Consider the following 16417-nt stretch of genomic DNA (forward strand, 5'->3'; position numbering starts at 1 on the left):
AACGTGACATTTTCTACAAATTGGGTACCAAAAATCGAAATCGTTTCATGTAGGGTTTTTTTTTTTAAACTGGATTGTTGCTATTCATTTCTGTGGAAATGAGATATTTCCAGAAACATCACAGATTTCAACCAAATGACTAATTATAGAGCACTGAATTTGGAAAATTGGTTGATCATGAAAACTATAAAATCAAAAAAACTTCAACAAGGTGTCAAACCTAAACCAATTGAAATTCTCCAAAAAAAAATATGCTTTCTAAAATGCATAAAAAGAGCAAAGATACAAAATTTTATAAAAATTCGAACCTAGGGGTCAAATTGCATTTTTTTGGTAAATTTTACTTGGTATGAAGGAGCAATTAAAATAATATTACTAAATAAAGAAATTACTGAAATAATAAATAAAATGAGTCGAGTTTGAGTTGCATATAATAAAACACTTCAAAACTTTCTAAATAATTTAAATATTTTCTGGATGCAAAGGAATTGAAATCTCAAAGAAGACACGCAATTTCCGGCTATGGACGTGTTTCAATGTTGACAGTTTTCCAAAACATACGTGTATGGCCGAAATTGCACTGGATGAAGATCGATTGGGAAAGTCTTCTACAAAGGACTTATCGAATTCAACATTGCGAGCTTTCCGCCAAATTATCGTAATTTGCGAGAATTTAAAAAAAAATTTCTAATTTTAAGAAATTGCAGATTTTTGGCACCGGGGTTTCTGCAGAAATTTCGCTGAAATTTGTAGAATTTCTGCAGAAAATTTGTCAGTTTTCCTCTCACATTTGAACAGAATTGTTCTGCGGCTCAGGCATCTGTTCTGCGATGTACGTCGCAAATTTAGTAGCATTCTGTTTTGGGGATTGCAGGAGAGCAAAATTTCTATTTAATGCTAATTACCTACTTCACTGTTTATATTTTTCAGCTTGATAATTTTGTCAAATTTACCTTGCATTTTTAAAAAATATGTATCGAAAAAAATCAATTGTTTTGAAGAAAATTATAAATTTTAGGCCAAGTGTAGAATACCTAAATGATTTTTAATTCCAGTAAATGTTTTTCTGGTGCATGTGTGGTATAGGGGGGGGGGGGGGCAACGTTTTATCAACAGAAATTTCGAGTTTCTAAAAAAAGTTTTTCTATATTTTTTTTCACCTAGCATTGCAAGTGCTAGTTCACACTTTCAGACGGAAGTCAGCATAAGTGCTTTTACAGCATTGGAACAATAATCTCTTTGAAATTTAAAACTATAATCCATGGGGACATTCTCGGCAGCCAGAAAAAAAAGTTTATTTAAAAGTAGTTTCTAGAAATCGCTGCAAACTACATTCCTTTTTTTTTAAAGTAGTGCGCTACACAACAAATTACCAAAAAATGTAGATACTACAGTAGCATCGCTACTTGTAGCGCACTACTTCCAACCACTGAGCTCAACATATGCTCTTCTTGCTTTAAAGTTCTATTGTGCAGGAATTGCAAGTGAAGGTAAAATGATTATTCTCTCATGGTCGCTTCTTTCTTTTTTTTTTGTTTTCGTTCTTTCGAAATAAATTTAATTTCCATTAATCTTGGAAAAAACTTCTAGTTAAAGGAGGTTAACTTTGAGTTATTGAGAATAATTAGCATGGAATTAAAGACAAAGGGGTCAGGACTTGATAAAAACTTTGAGTTATAGTAATATTCGAGTTATCGGACTTCTAGTTATCGCTCACGTCAAACATGTTAATATGGAAAATTAAAGATGCTTATATTCAAAGATTGAAATGGTGTTTAAAGCTGTTTTATTAGTTTAAGAATAATTATTTTTATGCTAACGCTTAACACGATTATTAAAATTCTAAAACAATTTTAGTAAAGGGGTTTTATTGATTTTTAGACAAAATAGTGAACTGCTCTGCATAATTTCAATTGCTCCTCAAAATCACCACAGATGCTCCTCAAATATTTCCTCCAAGGTTGGCAACCCTGCCATAATGTATCTCATTTGAAGAACTAATACTGTGGATACTATGTATAGTTACAAAATAGAAATTTTTAGTAAGACATACCAAAAATTAAAGCAATACTTGAATCGATTATCTCAGAAAGGGTATCAGTCCTACTGGAATCTATTGGACTTATGCCCTTTCTGAAATAATCGATTTACTTATATTCAATGAAACAAAAACATTTGCAGATTTGCCTAGTAGCGTTCCCATTTAAGTAACCAGGGCTGAATCAGGACTACAAGCGCATACCAAAAAGTATATGTATGGCATCCAGAAATTGCAATTTTATTCTTATTCCCTGATCATTTGCCTGAAATGGTCATATACAGGCTAGAGGCTGTAAACATCTCACAGAAGCTGGGATTATCTTCACACATGTAGCCAAATTTAGCACACCGAAGATGCTGCACCTATAAGATGAGGAAAAAATTAATAGTTACCACATTTTGGCTAGATACTGTTTGGCTTGATGAACTGTCTGACATATGCTTGTAGTGTAGTTCTGCTTTTTGCCCAGCTGGGGGGTGATAGCTTATCTATCTTATTACCCTGTGTTGACCTTCACATTCTGAGGCAGATGGAAATCATGCTTGGGGAGTCCTCTCTGGTGTGCTGAATTTAATTTAGCTATTTGTGTGCTGATGATCTCAGTTTCTATGACAGTTTTACTGCTACCAGCTTAGTTTGTCTGTTCCAGACTGGTGATCTCTGATAAGAATGAAACTGCAGTCTCTGAATGCTGCAGATGAGCTGTTTTTTAAAGATAATTATTCTATTAGAATGAAATACTTGTATGCTTATATTTTGCTTACTATGGTTGTGTCTAGCTTTAGTAATAAAAGCTAGATCATGCTTTGTAAAATTTGTCTCACAATAAATGTTTCAATGTAAAGATATGTTGGATACATTTTGTTTATTTATTTTTCAGGTGTGCTTCTAATAGTAGAAATTACTATGATGCATCGAAAACAAAATTTTCTAAGCCATGCGAATTACCAGAAGAAGGATACACACTTAGGTAATTTTTAATGTGTTTCATGGATAATTATTTAACTTCAAAAAACTAGTCAAAGCAATAATTATATATAAATAGTGAAAAACAATATTTTATGAAAACAAGGTAATCACCATAAGTATCCAAATATCTTTGTTTTTAAATAAGTCTCCTCAGGTATTTTCTCTTACTGTAGTTTCCTTTTTGCATTGATTATAGCTTATAAACATTTGGGGAGAAATACCACCACTATTTAGTTTTAATAGCTACAGGAATTGACTTCCAGGTTTCCATGGTACCTTAGGGTTCAAAATAAAATAACAAGATTTTTCTATCTCTTTTTTTTTTTTCACTAGTTAGCTGCTATTCTGCCCTGGGCAGTTAAACGGCAGCATCTACAAATTTTTGTCATCTGTCTTACTTTTGTTATATTGTACACAGAATCGCAACTAATATTGGTTTTTCATTTGTGATTATAGGAAACAAAGTAGAAAATCTTATCCTGCTACGATGGATGGAGGTAGTGCGAGTTGGAGTGACACAGTTACAGTTATTGGTTACAGTTATGGTCGATGTGCAGTGCCTTATTTGTCAAAGATGCCTGGGAAGAACATAACGTTGCGACAATTTAAATCTCTCTTGTCCAAAAAAGGAAATTTTAGGTAACAATAAATTCTTGTATGCAATTAACTATTCAACACTATTCTGTTCAAGTATATTTAAGTGCCTAATTATTTAAATATCGTTTAGAATTCGCTGAAAATTCAAATGAGCATGCACTTAACATGTTAGGTGATACAAAAAAATACGGATGCATTGAGTACTGTATAAATACACAATATTTGGTTAAAAGTCTGACCAAAGATTCGCTCGAATACCGAGTATCTGATTAAAATTTTTAGCTATAATATTTGCATTTTTATTGTTGCCAATTTAAAATTAAATGCATTTCCATTTATAATCCTAACTTTATTCATTAAAAGTAAAATAATTAGTTTAACATAATTGAAAATATATCATTCCAAAAGCAAATATAGTATTTGCTGAAGTTCGTACATGATTACAGCTGATAATCGTGGTTACCTGTTATAAAGTAAGAATCTTGTAGAATCCTGTTGTCTAATGTTCCTGCTCCATCATTTACTATTATTAAATACTGATTGCAATGAGTAATTTAATTAGATTATTTTTAAACAGCATTTAATATTTCCAATAGTGTAAAACTTCAGAAATTATAATGCTGCAAACTGTAATGTACAAGTGTCACCTTTATATATTATTACCAATTAGCTTTATATTTTGTGAAATGATCATAATTGCTGTTTTTTTTAGTAGTAGTTCTTACCAGGAAACATCACGAGTTCAGTAATCATGAAAAAAGTTTAAAATGGTCGCATTCGAAAGAGTATCTTTAGAAAAAAATTTGACCCAAATATTGCGTGCCCTCGTCCTTTTGTTTTTGAGATATGGGGGGTCAAAGTCTGTCGAAATCTTACGAAAATTCGCCAAATTTAAAGACTTGGCAAGAAATGGAAAATATAAGGTGATTTCATCGCCTGCGTCTAGCAAGACTCTCATTCCCATTTCTGGTCATCTGCAAAGCGCGTAAACGATGTTTCGAATTAACCCTTTACTTGTGTGGGTAAAATTAAAAAGTAACTATGAAGCCTGTGAAATGGAAACTAGAGAGCTTTATCCAGAGGAGCTACAACTTTATAACGAAATTGAACGTAGGATTTAACTTTGTAATCGTGATAATAATGCATTTCAGAATTTAAGTGCATTTCAAGTGTATTTTACTTAACTAATTTAAGTTTGTACTCTTGTAATGAAATGTGTTGTAAGTAATTAATAATTATGTACGAGAATTAATATGAATAAGAAAAAAAAAACATGCTTATTAAAGCTTATATATTGAAAATAAAATGGATAGTTTTTGATGTTGAAAGAACATGATCATGCATTGTAGTATCCCAGCTCTTATTTATTTTTTCAAAAGTTATTATCATTCATGAAGTTTTATTGTCTGACCACTGCTAGCGAAAATGTTTAATTTAAAATCGAAAAAAATAATAACTAAAAAAAAGAAAACAACGGATAGTAAGTGTCAAAAATTTGCACAGCAAAACTAACGATGTCGGAAATTACTTCATAACAGATTCTTATCAAAAATTTTATAGTCGACGTTCATTACAACAACCCCTGTAGTTCGAAAAAGTCTGTCACTGCAACTGAAAGTCGCTATAACGTAAATGCACATCATATTGCATGTTATTTAGTCATTTTTAAAAATACTGAAGTCACTTTTACCAATTATGTTTCACGTTAAAAGGGAATTCAAATACGAGCAAAATAAAAATCAATACAGTTTTTTTTTTTATTTGACTTGTTAGAGTGTTTACACATAACTTGAAAACGATACACATAACGAAAAACACACTGGAAATAACTGACAGAAATCGTTTTTTTTTTTTTTTAATTTGAGAACATGGTTTGAAATCTTTAAAAATGTTGTTTTCTTCGTATTTAGATACTGTTGAAGACTTAGATTTATGACTTTTCAAAAAAAAAAAAAGACTTTAAAGTGTGTTTACCGTTTCTCTACGGTTATCATATTTTTTTCAAAACAGTTTCATCATCGAATAAACTCTTTCAGTGGAAATATTTCACCCGCAGAAGCATAAAAGTTTTAAACATCAGTTTTTTAACAGACAGTCTTAAGAGTAACAAAAAATTCCATTGTTTTTACAATAAAATAAAACAAATATTTCGGGCTGTGGCGTTTTCCCCTATACAGTTGCATGTTAATATCCCGGAACACAAGCCCCTAAAAATTTCAATGCCGCAGTCTGTGCCACGACACCCCGCGCCATGGTAGTCACCCCGAATAAAGAATTAATGCGATATTTCTCACGCGCTTTGGTGGTGACCAAATATGGAAGTGAAATGTCTTGTCAGATGCAGATGTTGAATTCGCGCCGTACCTTCCACAGGGTGGCGACAGATCAGGGAGATCAGGGAAAAGTCAGGGAACTTTATTAATCAGGGAAAAGTCAGGGAAATATCAGGGAATTTTGGAAAAATAACAAAAAATCAGGGAAAATTAATTTTTGGACGAAAAAAAAATTTTTTTTTTTGCTTTACAAAATTAAGTAATCTTAATTCCCTACGCATTTTCCACCAATTATCTGTTCAAAAAAAAGTAAAATTAATGAGGTGCGATTATACACTGCCGCATATTTGTGCATCTTTTTTCCTCAACGTTAAAGTATTGAATCTTACTTATTAACCACAGGATGAACTCCTAAGATTGTTTTTGTGTCTGTTAGGTTGTTTATTTTACCTAGCTTGAAATTTCCTTTTACGCTTTCGATGCTACGTAAAATAAACAACTATAGAGGCAAAGAGGAAGCCTTCAATTATGCCTTAACTTTTTTGCCTTTATTCCATTGTCTTGAAGTAATTAGCGTACTCTAATCACGATTTCAAGAAGAAAGCTTTGTTTTTTGAATTAATACTGTAAAAGCTTAAAAGTTATTACTTCTTCGCATTTTTAATTTAATTGCTAAACTGGAACTTTCAATTAAAAAAACTTTGTTTTTTGCCGTTATACTATTTGTTGTCACTGCAGATTATAAAGGTTTTCTTTCCTTCAGACTTTAGTGATTCTTTAATTTTATAACCAAGTTGTATTCTTCTTTTATGTATTTTAAAATTAACTAATTGCTTTTTTTTTTTTTTTTTCTTTCCCTTGCATTTCAAAGTTGTTTGTTACAAAAGCAATCTAAGATTTTTTCTCGTTACATACTGAAATAATTTGAAATAGAGTTAACTTGTGTACTTAAGTAAATATCTTTATTTTTTTATTGTTAAAATACTGTATTCATTCATTAAAACCTATGTTCTTGATTAGAGAAAAGCTCCCTATGAATGGTTGTCAAATGGTTTCATCTGTTTTGCATAAATATGTCAATTAGTTATATAAGAATAACTACATCTATTCTTTCATTATTACTTGTTATTCTTGCAACAATTATTATACTGTTTGAAAACTTAGTTCAAAATAATTTCAATTACTTTTTAGTTCTATCATAAATGCACATGTTTTTAAAAGTAATTTTAATAGTTTCTTAAAATTCTTATGCTAAGTGGTTTCTGGAAGTAAAGTATTTTTTTTTTTTTTAAATTTTCTATAATCTTTCCATGTATAAAAATTTAATATGCTGTATTGTAGGTTGTTCCTCCCCCCCCCCCCCAAAAAATTCTTTTTTTTTAACCATTTTATTAAAAAAAGTAGCATTTTTTTAAAATATATATCTTTAGTTCAACAACTTTACATAACTTAAAACATTTAAAATACTGCATTTTATACAAACATGCAATGGATTTCAAGTAGAGTAAAGAAAGAAAACCATTATCATTGGTAACGTAAATCAGGGAAATTTTGTGAACTTAATCAGGGAAATCAGGGAAAAGTCAGGGAACTTTTTTTCACAGTTCCTGTCGCCACCCTGTTCCATTTCTGAACAAAACTCGCTAAATTTGGCGACTTTACTAAAAATTTCGGCAATTTTTAAGACATCATATTTCGATAACGTGGTCACGAGGGCACGTAGTTTCAGTGCCATAAACATGTTTTCCAATGATCTTTCGAATGCCACCAATTTGGAATTTTTTTGAATTTCCTTGATCGTGATGTTTCCTGGTTAGCAGACTTTACATATTCATGTACGCTTAATACATATTTTAAATTTTTTTAGACTATTACTTTGAAATTAATATTAGTTGTAATATGGTATATTACTATGACTTTCTCTTATGATACAAGAAAAGGTTTCTTTATCATTTATCAAATATTCATATTTGTTTACAACTGGGTTGCTGAAAAGTATTCGGCCAAATCGTTTATTGGGTTTGCATGTCGAATAGGCAATACATTGAATGTTCTCCAGCTATTCAGTGCATCACTATAAAAGAAAAATTATGGTAACTTAATCGATATTTAGCGTTACAGTGCTTAATGTGATTTTAGTCAGTATGGTTTTAAAACAATATTTCATTGATTGAGTTATTTATAAGAAACTTAGGGTTCAAAATAAAAATACAAGATTTGTTCTATCACTTTTTTTCTTTCACTAGTTAGCTACTATTCTGCCCTAGGCAGTTAAACGACAGCATCTACAAATTTTTGTCATCTGTCTTACCTTTGTTTTATTGTACACACCTGCTTAAATTGTTTCCATCGAAAATAAAGCATTACTAATGTTAGTGGGAAATCAAAAATGCATTTCTTCTAATATCTCAGAACTCATTTTTGTAGATACTGCCATCACCCTGCCCACATTCCCTGATCTTTGATGGATTGTTAATCATTCTTGATTTACAGATGTAATGTTAGGAGATTTCACAATATAATACACTTTCATGAATATATCCTGTTGTAAATTTTTATTAGGTATTTTCAAGAAAAACAAAATTTTATTCTAAGCATATGTTTCATTTTGCTTTCTTATGCATAATTCAAAGAAAAGTACTGTACAACATTTTTTATCTGGTTTAACTAAAACTAAAGACTATCTGAAGAATCCAAAATTTGGTTTATATGGGTAATAAGCAAAACAAATCCTTAAGTTAGCTGACTTACCATATACAGTTGGCTATCAGTTTAACAACACTCTATTTAACAACTTTCTCTATTTAACGACGGCTTTTCACGGTCCTAGATGGTCCACTGTAGCGTTGGAAGCATTCTATTTAAGGACGCTTTCTACTTAAGGACGAATTTTTGTGGTCCCTTGAAAGTCGTTAAACAGAGAGCCAACTGTATTACGATTTGAAAAAAAAAAATTAGCAACAATTGCTTTTAAGGCATTAAAAAATGTAAACATTTTTTGCATCATTTCTAAAGTTCCCCCCCCCCCCCCCCCCAGTTTGTTCTTTCAAATACTTCAAAATTTAAAACTTTGGATTTGTGTTTTTTTCAGCAAAATTTTGCCAAATAGAAGTTTTATGTCCTTTATACTTAATGTAATTTTTTCAGAAAGAAGATGCTTTTGTTTCAATAAAGCAAAAATGGGTAATTTTTTTCCTTATGGAATTTACATATAATTTAAGGGAAATTATTCAATTCTCAGTCAAACAAGATAAAGTATTATTAAAAGTATGTTGTTCACTCAACATTTTGATTCTTCACCTACAGTGAAGCATTGTTTATACATTTCTCTTTTATACGTTTTTATCAATTATACATTTTTAAAATTGGTCCTTGTAAAGTCTAATACACATTAACCTATACCTATTATACGTTTTTTCGTTTGTACGATTTTTTCATACAGTCCCTTCAAAAACCAAAAACGTATAAACAGTGCTTCACTGTATTTAAAGAACTTATAAAACAGTGTGAAAAAGCAATTACCAAATTCAAACTTTAATTTATCTGCTTCGAAAACTGTACCTGTTGTTGATTGCTAAACATATGCAGTAAATTTAGGCTCTTCTAACCATAGGTACCAGAAATCGTACCTCGTTGCTCCTATGTTCACCCCATCGGTGATAAAGCCTAGAGCACAGAGGTCACATTGACACCATGTCTCTCCCCTTCTGACTATTGTTTGTTACTTTTCCCGAGAAAACAGAGTCTCCCTTCCCCTCTTTCACTGTGTACAAAAAAAAAGAAGAAAAAAAAGTAAAATTGATTTGAATTTTGAAGTCTTGAATTCAAATTCTGTTTTTTGCAATCATGAGGGCGTGTGTGTGGGGGGGTATGTTTGTGCGTGGGTTGGTATGTGTATGTGTGTGGGTAGTTGTGTGTATATGTTTATGTGTTTGTGTGTAGGATATGGACGCAACCTGGAGACAATTTTCGCTAGAGGAGCAGCATCGTGAGGCTGCCAGCCAACGGTGGTGCTGCAGAGGGAGGCGGGGGAAAATAAAATCAGCGTAATGCCAAGGACAGTCAAGTGAGAACAATAAGCAATCGTGATTGCTCAAAAAGACTGCTGATACACTACATTTTTCTGGGAAATAGTCATGTACTCTTGATTCATTTAAACGGCGTGTTATTCAAATATCCGGCCGTTTTCCATTGTTAAAGCTTGCTTTTGTTCTGTTTTTGAGAATTTGATTCATTAAAGTGGCTGTTTCAAGGAACCACTGATTCAAATATTTGACTCTCACTGTACTTACAAATGCATCTGTAAAAGTTTTCTTTTTCTTTTTTTTTTCAGTCGTTTTTGGGGAAAACTAAATATGCTTATTGAATAGTTTCATGATATGGTTTTTATGTTGTTTTTCTCTCATCCAGGTATTTTTTCAAGAAAGCAAGCAATGATTTTGGTACAGGAGTTGTATTTGAAGAAATTACAGACGACTATGAAGTTCTGCCTTTGTGGGAAGGCAAAGTTTTTTGTTGCATAGAATCCATAGATGATAATTCATCATAGTTTATGACTAAACTAATGTTGTTTCTTCCTTGTGATTAGGACCCTTATTTACACATCAGGGTCTAGAAACAAAACAGGATTGCTGTTTGCCAAATAACCATGAGAAAGAAAAACACGAGCTTATACATGTATAATTCAGAATTTTGAGTCATTCTGTTCTTGTTGAAACCTGTTTGCATTTCAAGATAATTCATTGACTGTTGTGTAAAAAGATACTGCAGTATCCTTAAAAAATGTTTTACTTTTGAAAGAAAAAATATATAAGTACAAAACAAAATAATGTGAGATTATTCTGTATAATTTTATTTTAAATTTTATGTTGATAGTTTATATGAGGCATGTAAGAGAGGAAAGTATGATAGTAAGATATAATTATACTTATAAAATTCTTAATTGCTGAAAATATTTTTTTTAAAGGTCAGCCAGACCTTTTTTAAACCAGCATTTCACATGACATCTTATTCCATATCAAAATCATTTTGCCATCCAATAAATCCATATGTGTTGTATTATACAAATGTATATCATAATGTTCAGAAAGAATGTATATTTCAGTATCTTGTTTGTTATGTGGTTAAGTTTGTTGCCGATTTCCTACTTAATTGCTTATATTTCAGTGCTAATATACTGCTTTTTACTAGTCTTAATGTGTGAAAGTGACCTGCCGCCACATAAAGATCTTTTATTTATTATTGTATAAAACTATCTAGTTAGTTTTTCTTTATATGGCAGCAGAACTTGTAACAAATGATAAAATTATTTGTATATTAGCAATAATTTTAGTAGAATTTTTTTTATTTGCATTTGTTTTGAATTGATTACAAAAAGCAAGGATTAGCACAAAATAGTCTGATGTGCTAAACTAAATACCTATTTTAGTCTACTAGCTCTTAATAAATCTTCAATACTTCGGAATGCTTGTATTTTTTTAAAACTTCAAACTCATATCAAAATCACTTTATAAATATAAGATAAATCAATATCTTTTAGAAAATTTGTGAAATTTGAATGTTAGAAAATTATAAGGTGAAAATGTACTCATGTTTAACGGCTTGCAGTGTGACTTTAAAGAAAACGTGGGTCAACTTGTTCCCCCAACATTTTTAATCTTTTCCCGCTAAGTACCCTCAGAATCTTAATTTCGATAAAGATCTAAAAGTGCATATTCAAATGCTTTTGGTGCATTTTTACAAGCAAAAAGTTCCTGGTATTAATTTTATCTTATGATTGCTAAGTTGCCAATGTATTTATTCATTTTGTTTTTAATCTCAAACATTTTATGACAAAAAGGCATCCAAATGTGGAATATCTTACACCCATGTATGGAATGCTACTTTAACCCTATCTGGTAATAGTATTTATAAAAGAAAAAAACTATTTGTGGGAGTAGAAAGTTCATGTCACAATCCTGATTTTTACTAACAGTCAGCTCTAGATGAGGCTACAATTCATCTTTAATACTACTTAAGCGCAAAACCGGTACCAGAGTAATTTTTACTTGCATGTTTTTGAGTCATCATTGAAAAAACTTGTGCAGGGGGGGGTGGGGGGCGGCATTAAACAGGCAACATAAATGATTTTAAAATATACTCTGCCTATAGTACGTTTGACATTTTTGTTTAAAAAAATAAATCATGTACGGAAATTGTAAGAAATAATAAAATTATGACCCTTATTTTTTAAACCCTACTTTTATCTACTATGTATTTATGTAAATATTTAAACTCTGTGTTCAGAAAAATAACAATCATTATTATTTCTTTCAAAGATTTCAAATATGTTAAATGTGTTCTTCTTTGAAAGCTTTCTAGCATTTAAACTTGTTTGTGCAATATTTTAATCTAGGATTTTTTAAAAATAATTGTTATTTATTCACTTTTTGTGTTAATTCCTTGCAAAATTATTCTATTTGCATTTGCTTAGCAAATTTTCCCTTGTAAAATTTTGGTTTGTTTCAGAAACGGAAATTTGCTAGAAAAATCTGTTCATCATTTGGAAGATTGTTTGAATGATCTTTTGTTTGTTATCACATTATTTTGCAGGGAACCTCTTTAAACGATTGATACCTGTTTGTTATGTTGTAAATATTTTAAAGCACTTAACAGGTATTTCCTAGAGTATAGATTTCTAATTAAAGAGAGTGTGAAGATATTTTTAATAAATCATATCATGTAACTAAATATGTAAATAAAAAAGCTTTCATAATTTTAAATCTTGGATCTTTTTTTGAAGTTCTGTGTTTATACAATAAAACCTCTCTAGAGTGGACACTAACGGGACAAACCTTTTTGTCCATTAAAAGGGTGTCCGCAGACTGAGTTTTTGAATTTAATTTTATGTTTCAATCTCAACATAAAAATCTTTATATTATACAGCAGCGGCTGGCAAGGCTTTTAGAAGGGTCGAGCTTCTTCATAGTTTCAGAAAATTTTCAATTACGTAAAGAATGATTACTCAAAGATTTTTTTGTCAGAAAAGCGAACTGGGGGGAAAAAAAACAATCACTTAAATGCTTATTTTCTAGCATTTTGTTTTACGTTCCAATATCCCAGTTATCACGAGGTCTACAATGATAAGAAGTGTTAATTATGTAAAAGATTACTACTAAACTTCTACCCATTCAGGTAGGATAAAAAAACTCTTTCTTTTAAGGATTATTTTTATCCAAGAGTTAACAAAGCTTGAAATATGTAAAAAATTAACTATTTTGTAAAAAGTGATACAATTTTCAAATAAAAAACCTCATTGAACAGTATTACAATGTCTTACCATTTTATGGCTGTAAAAATAAATAGCACTTTCTTTCCAATAGGGAGAGGGCAGCTGCAAATTTTGAACAATAACGATTTAGACTCCACCCCCCCCCCCCAGTCCTTTCAGAAAAAATATTAAAATTTAACAGTTTGAATTAATTTTAGATATGTTGGCAAAAGATACATGGAATTTTTCATTTGTTTTCAAGTAAAATAGGAATAGTAAAGCCAGGGGTAGAAATTTAAAAAAGGAATAAAAATAAATGAGTCACTCACTAGCCCAACGGACCAGTGATTACAAAATCTCACTGGTATATTGGACCAGTGACTTATTTATTTTTTGAATTTCAACCCCTGGTTATACCATTCCTGATTTACTTGAAAACAGATATTCCCTGTATCTTTTGCCAACATATCTAAAATTCTAACTGTTAATTTAAAAAAAAGGTTTGTGAAAGGACTTGAGAAAAAGAGTAAATCATTATTATTCAAAATCTGCAGCTACCCAATGATTACAAAATCTCACTGGTACATTGTTTGGCTGTAGTACCTTGTTGCATAGCAAAGAGGTTCCCAAACTTCAGACTTCCGTGCCCCCCCCCCCCCCCCCCCCCCGTGCGCGCAAAAAAGGGAAAAAAAATTTGACACAGTTATTTTTTTTTTTTTTTTTTTTCTAATATATACACATTTTTCCCATAAATTGATGAACTCATTATTGGTATATTTTTCAAAGCTCTTTTCTGGTTTTTATTTCTTACATTATTATTTTGCGTTATGGAAGTAAAATTCTATTTGGAATTCAATTAGGAATAAAAATTATCACCAAATTTCTACAACATGAGTCTTGAAAATTTTGGAGCAAATGTTATAGTCGAAGTATAATATCCCAGCTGCAAAAAATATGCCTCAATGTTAGTATTATACTTAATATAGTTTTGTAACAATATGAACCTAATCATGTACCCAGAATTAAAGTGTAGTTGGTTTACTTCCAAGAGTTCCGAGGAGGAGGAGGCTGCTGTGTCCTGCATATGCTTGAGAAAGAACTTTTTTATTCCTCATAAATGTGCTTTTGTTTTGAATTAAAAAATTGTTACTCATCCTTCAATCTGAATTATATTTAACGTTTTAGTTGGAGAGCACTGCGAACCACCGTTTGGGGCACCTGGCCTAGCCAATTTTTGTATCCTTGTTAAATAATAAAATTTAAAAAAAAAATAAAATCATAAAACGAACAAAATGTTCCTGCAAATTAAACCAATTGTTAGTTTTCAACAAACAGTTCTGCGTGACTGTGGAAAAGAATGAACCGGGATCCTCTTTCTGTAACACCATACGACTTAAATTCAGCAACATAATCTTAAATCTTCAGTTATTTTGGTGGGGGGGGGGGGGGGGAATAGGGTGGCTAAAACAATGTTGTAATGCAGTAAAAGTTTCTTTTGTAAACAATACTTCAACACTATAATAAAAAAAAGTGAAAATATTTGACAGTTTCGAAAAAATATGACCCTTTGCTATTTTGAAAGAAAAACAGCAATGAAACATCACAGATCCCATAAACCACTAAAATTTATATTCTGCGGTTCCGAGCAAGGGTGCACCCCACTAAATATCGCTAAGACCCCTCCCCCAAAGGTATGAGAAAAATACCTATCAAAACACCCCCCTCCCCCCAAGTGGGCACCCCTGGGTCCAATGGCTGCTTTTGCAGTTCCCGACCACTTAATTTCAAATCCTAGCAAAGCTGCAAAAACTCGCCTTTTCCTCAATTTTACGTTGTTAAATTGATATTTTTTGCCAAGGGTCAACAGTAAATACATTCATGTTGGGCTCTATTTTGGGGATAAGTTTAATTTTGCTCATTACTTTTATCCTGTACTCATGGTAATTTTTATAGGTGATCAAAATTAAAAAAGAAGTCTGTGCAAAATTATGAAGGTATACAAAATAAGCTTCCTGCCTTTTTAAGGGAATGATTATCGTGTTAAAAAGAAAAAATAAGATATTTGGTCTTATGAAATAAATTTCCAGATTTTATTTACATAATTGCTTTTTTAAATGTTGTCAACTAATATATAAACATTACATAGTCTCCCCCCCCCCCCCCAAAAAAAAGAAAGAAAAATTGCATAAGTAGCATAACTATCAAGATTTGATCACAACTTGCTGAATTGCTCTAGTACATATTCTTTCATTCTTGCAAGATGGTCTTCATAAATTCGAATCTTTAAGAAATGTGGTGAGTATATCAACCTCTCAGTAAGTTATTTCTCCATTTCTGCTAGAAGTGATTTAACTTGTTCAATAGTATCATCCGGAGAAGTCACAGAGTGACCGATGACATCCTTATGAATGAAGAGTTCATAGTCATTGCCACCTGGAAATGTTTTGTCACCAAAGAAATGGATTTTTGTATAGCCATCCTTCTGTATGTATTTCAGACAAAATGTTTTGTCCCATCCAGTAGGGAAACAATCAAAGCTTATCTGACCACCTGGAAAAATATGAAATGCATATTAATGATATATATGTGTTACTGTGAAAGTCTGAACTCCAGTAAATGTCCACGTTAACTAGTGAATATTATCAGTCACATAATGGCAAGTTACATTGCAAATCTTAGCGCAATAATATGTATGTTAGGGTGTTTCAAAGAAACCGAAAGTCAATTTTTCAAGTCGCACACCCTCTTATATTTTCCTTTTTCTGTTAAAACAGTTGTAAAAAAAAGTTTTATGTAATTTGAACTACAGTAACCCGAGCCAACTAGCAACTGAAAACGTAAACCAGCACTGTGTACTAGGCCGAATTGAAATTTGATTTTGATAAAATGTTGTCCCTATAGCGCCACATGTATCACAAAAATATCGATCCAAAACAAAAAACATTAGCAAGAAGCCTAAAATTTAAAAAAAAAAATTGAAAAATTGATTTTTTTCCTATTTAAATTTTCAAAAAATTACATATAAATTCAAATACATTTTCCATCAACATTTGCAAATGAATGATTCCAAAATAATATATTTAAAATGAAAAAAAAAAGAACTTCCCTGTGGAAATTAGGGCAATCTCTTAGTCGTAGACCATGTATGGGCTTTGAGAAAGATAGAAATGAAGCAAATAAGAGTATCTTGAACGCTTCGGTGCCAAAAAAGAGCAACCTAGCTGTATGGTTAGTGTGGGTCAAAAACTAACACACAAGGAAGAAAGAATACCAAAAAGCACATTGCAG

The 16417-nt window shown here is 31.2% G+C and overlaps 1 protein-coding gene across 1 annotated transcript in view; it reads left to right on the forward strand.

Moving 5' to 3' along the window:
- LOC129228441 (axin-1-like) overlaps positions 1-12619 on the forward strand; it is a 104056-nt gene extending 91437 nt beyond the window's left edge. The window contains exons 10-12 of the mRNA XM_054863122.1: positions 2922-3011; positions 3467-3649; positions 10291-12619. Of these exons, the coding sequence (XP_054719097.1) occupies positions 2922-3011; positions 3467-3649; positions 10291-10429 (412 nt within the window). The 3' untranslated portion in view covers positions 10430-12619. The remainder of the gene's footprint in view (positions 1-2921; positions 3012-3466; positions 3650-10290) is intronic.
- Positions 12620-16417: the final 3798 nt, after the last annotated feature.

The sequence above is a fragment of the Uloborus diversus genome, chromosome 8 (assembly GCF_026930045.1).
Source record: "Uloborus diversus isolate 005 chromosome 8, Udiv.v.3.1, whole genome shotgun sequence".
Taxonomy (NCBI): Eukaryota; Metazoa; Arthropoda; class Arachnida; order Araneae; family Uloboridae; genus Uloborus; species Uloborus diversus.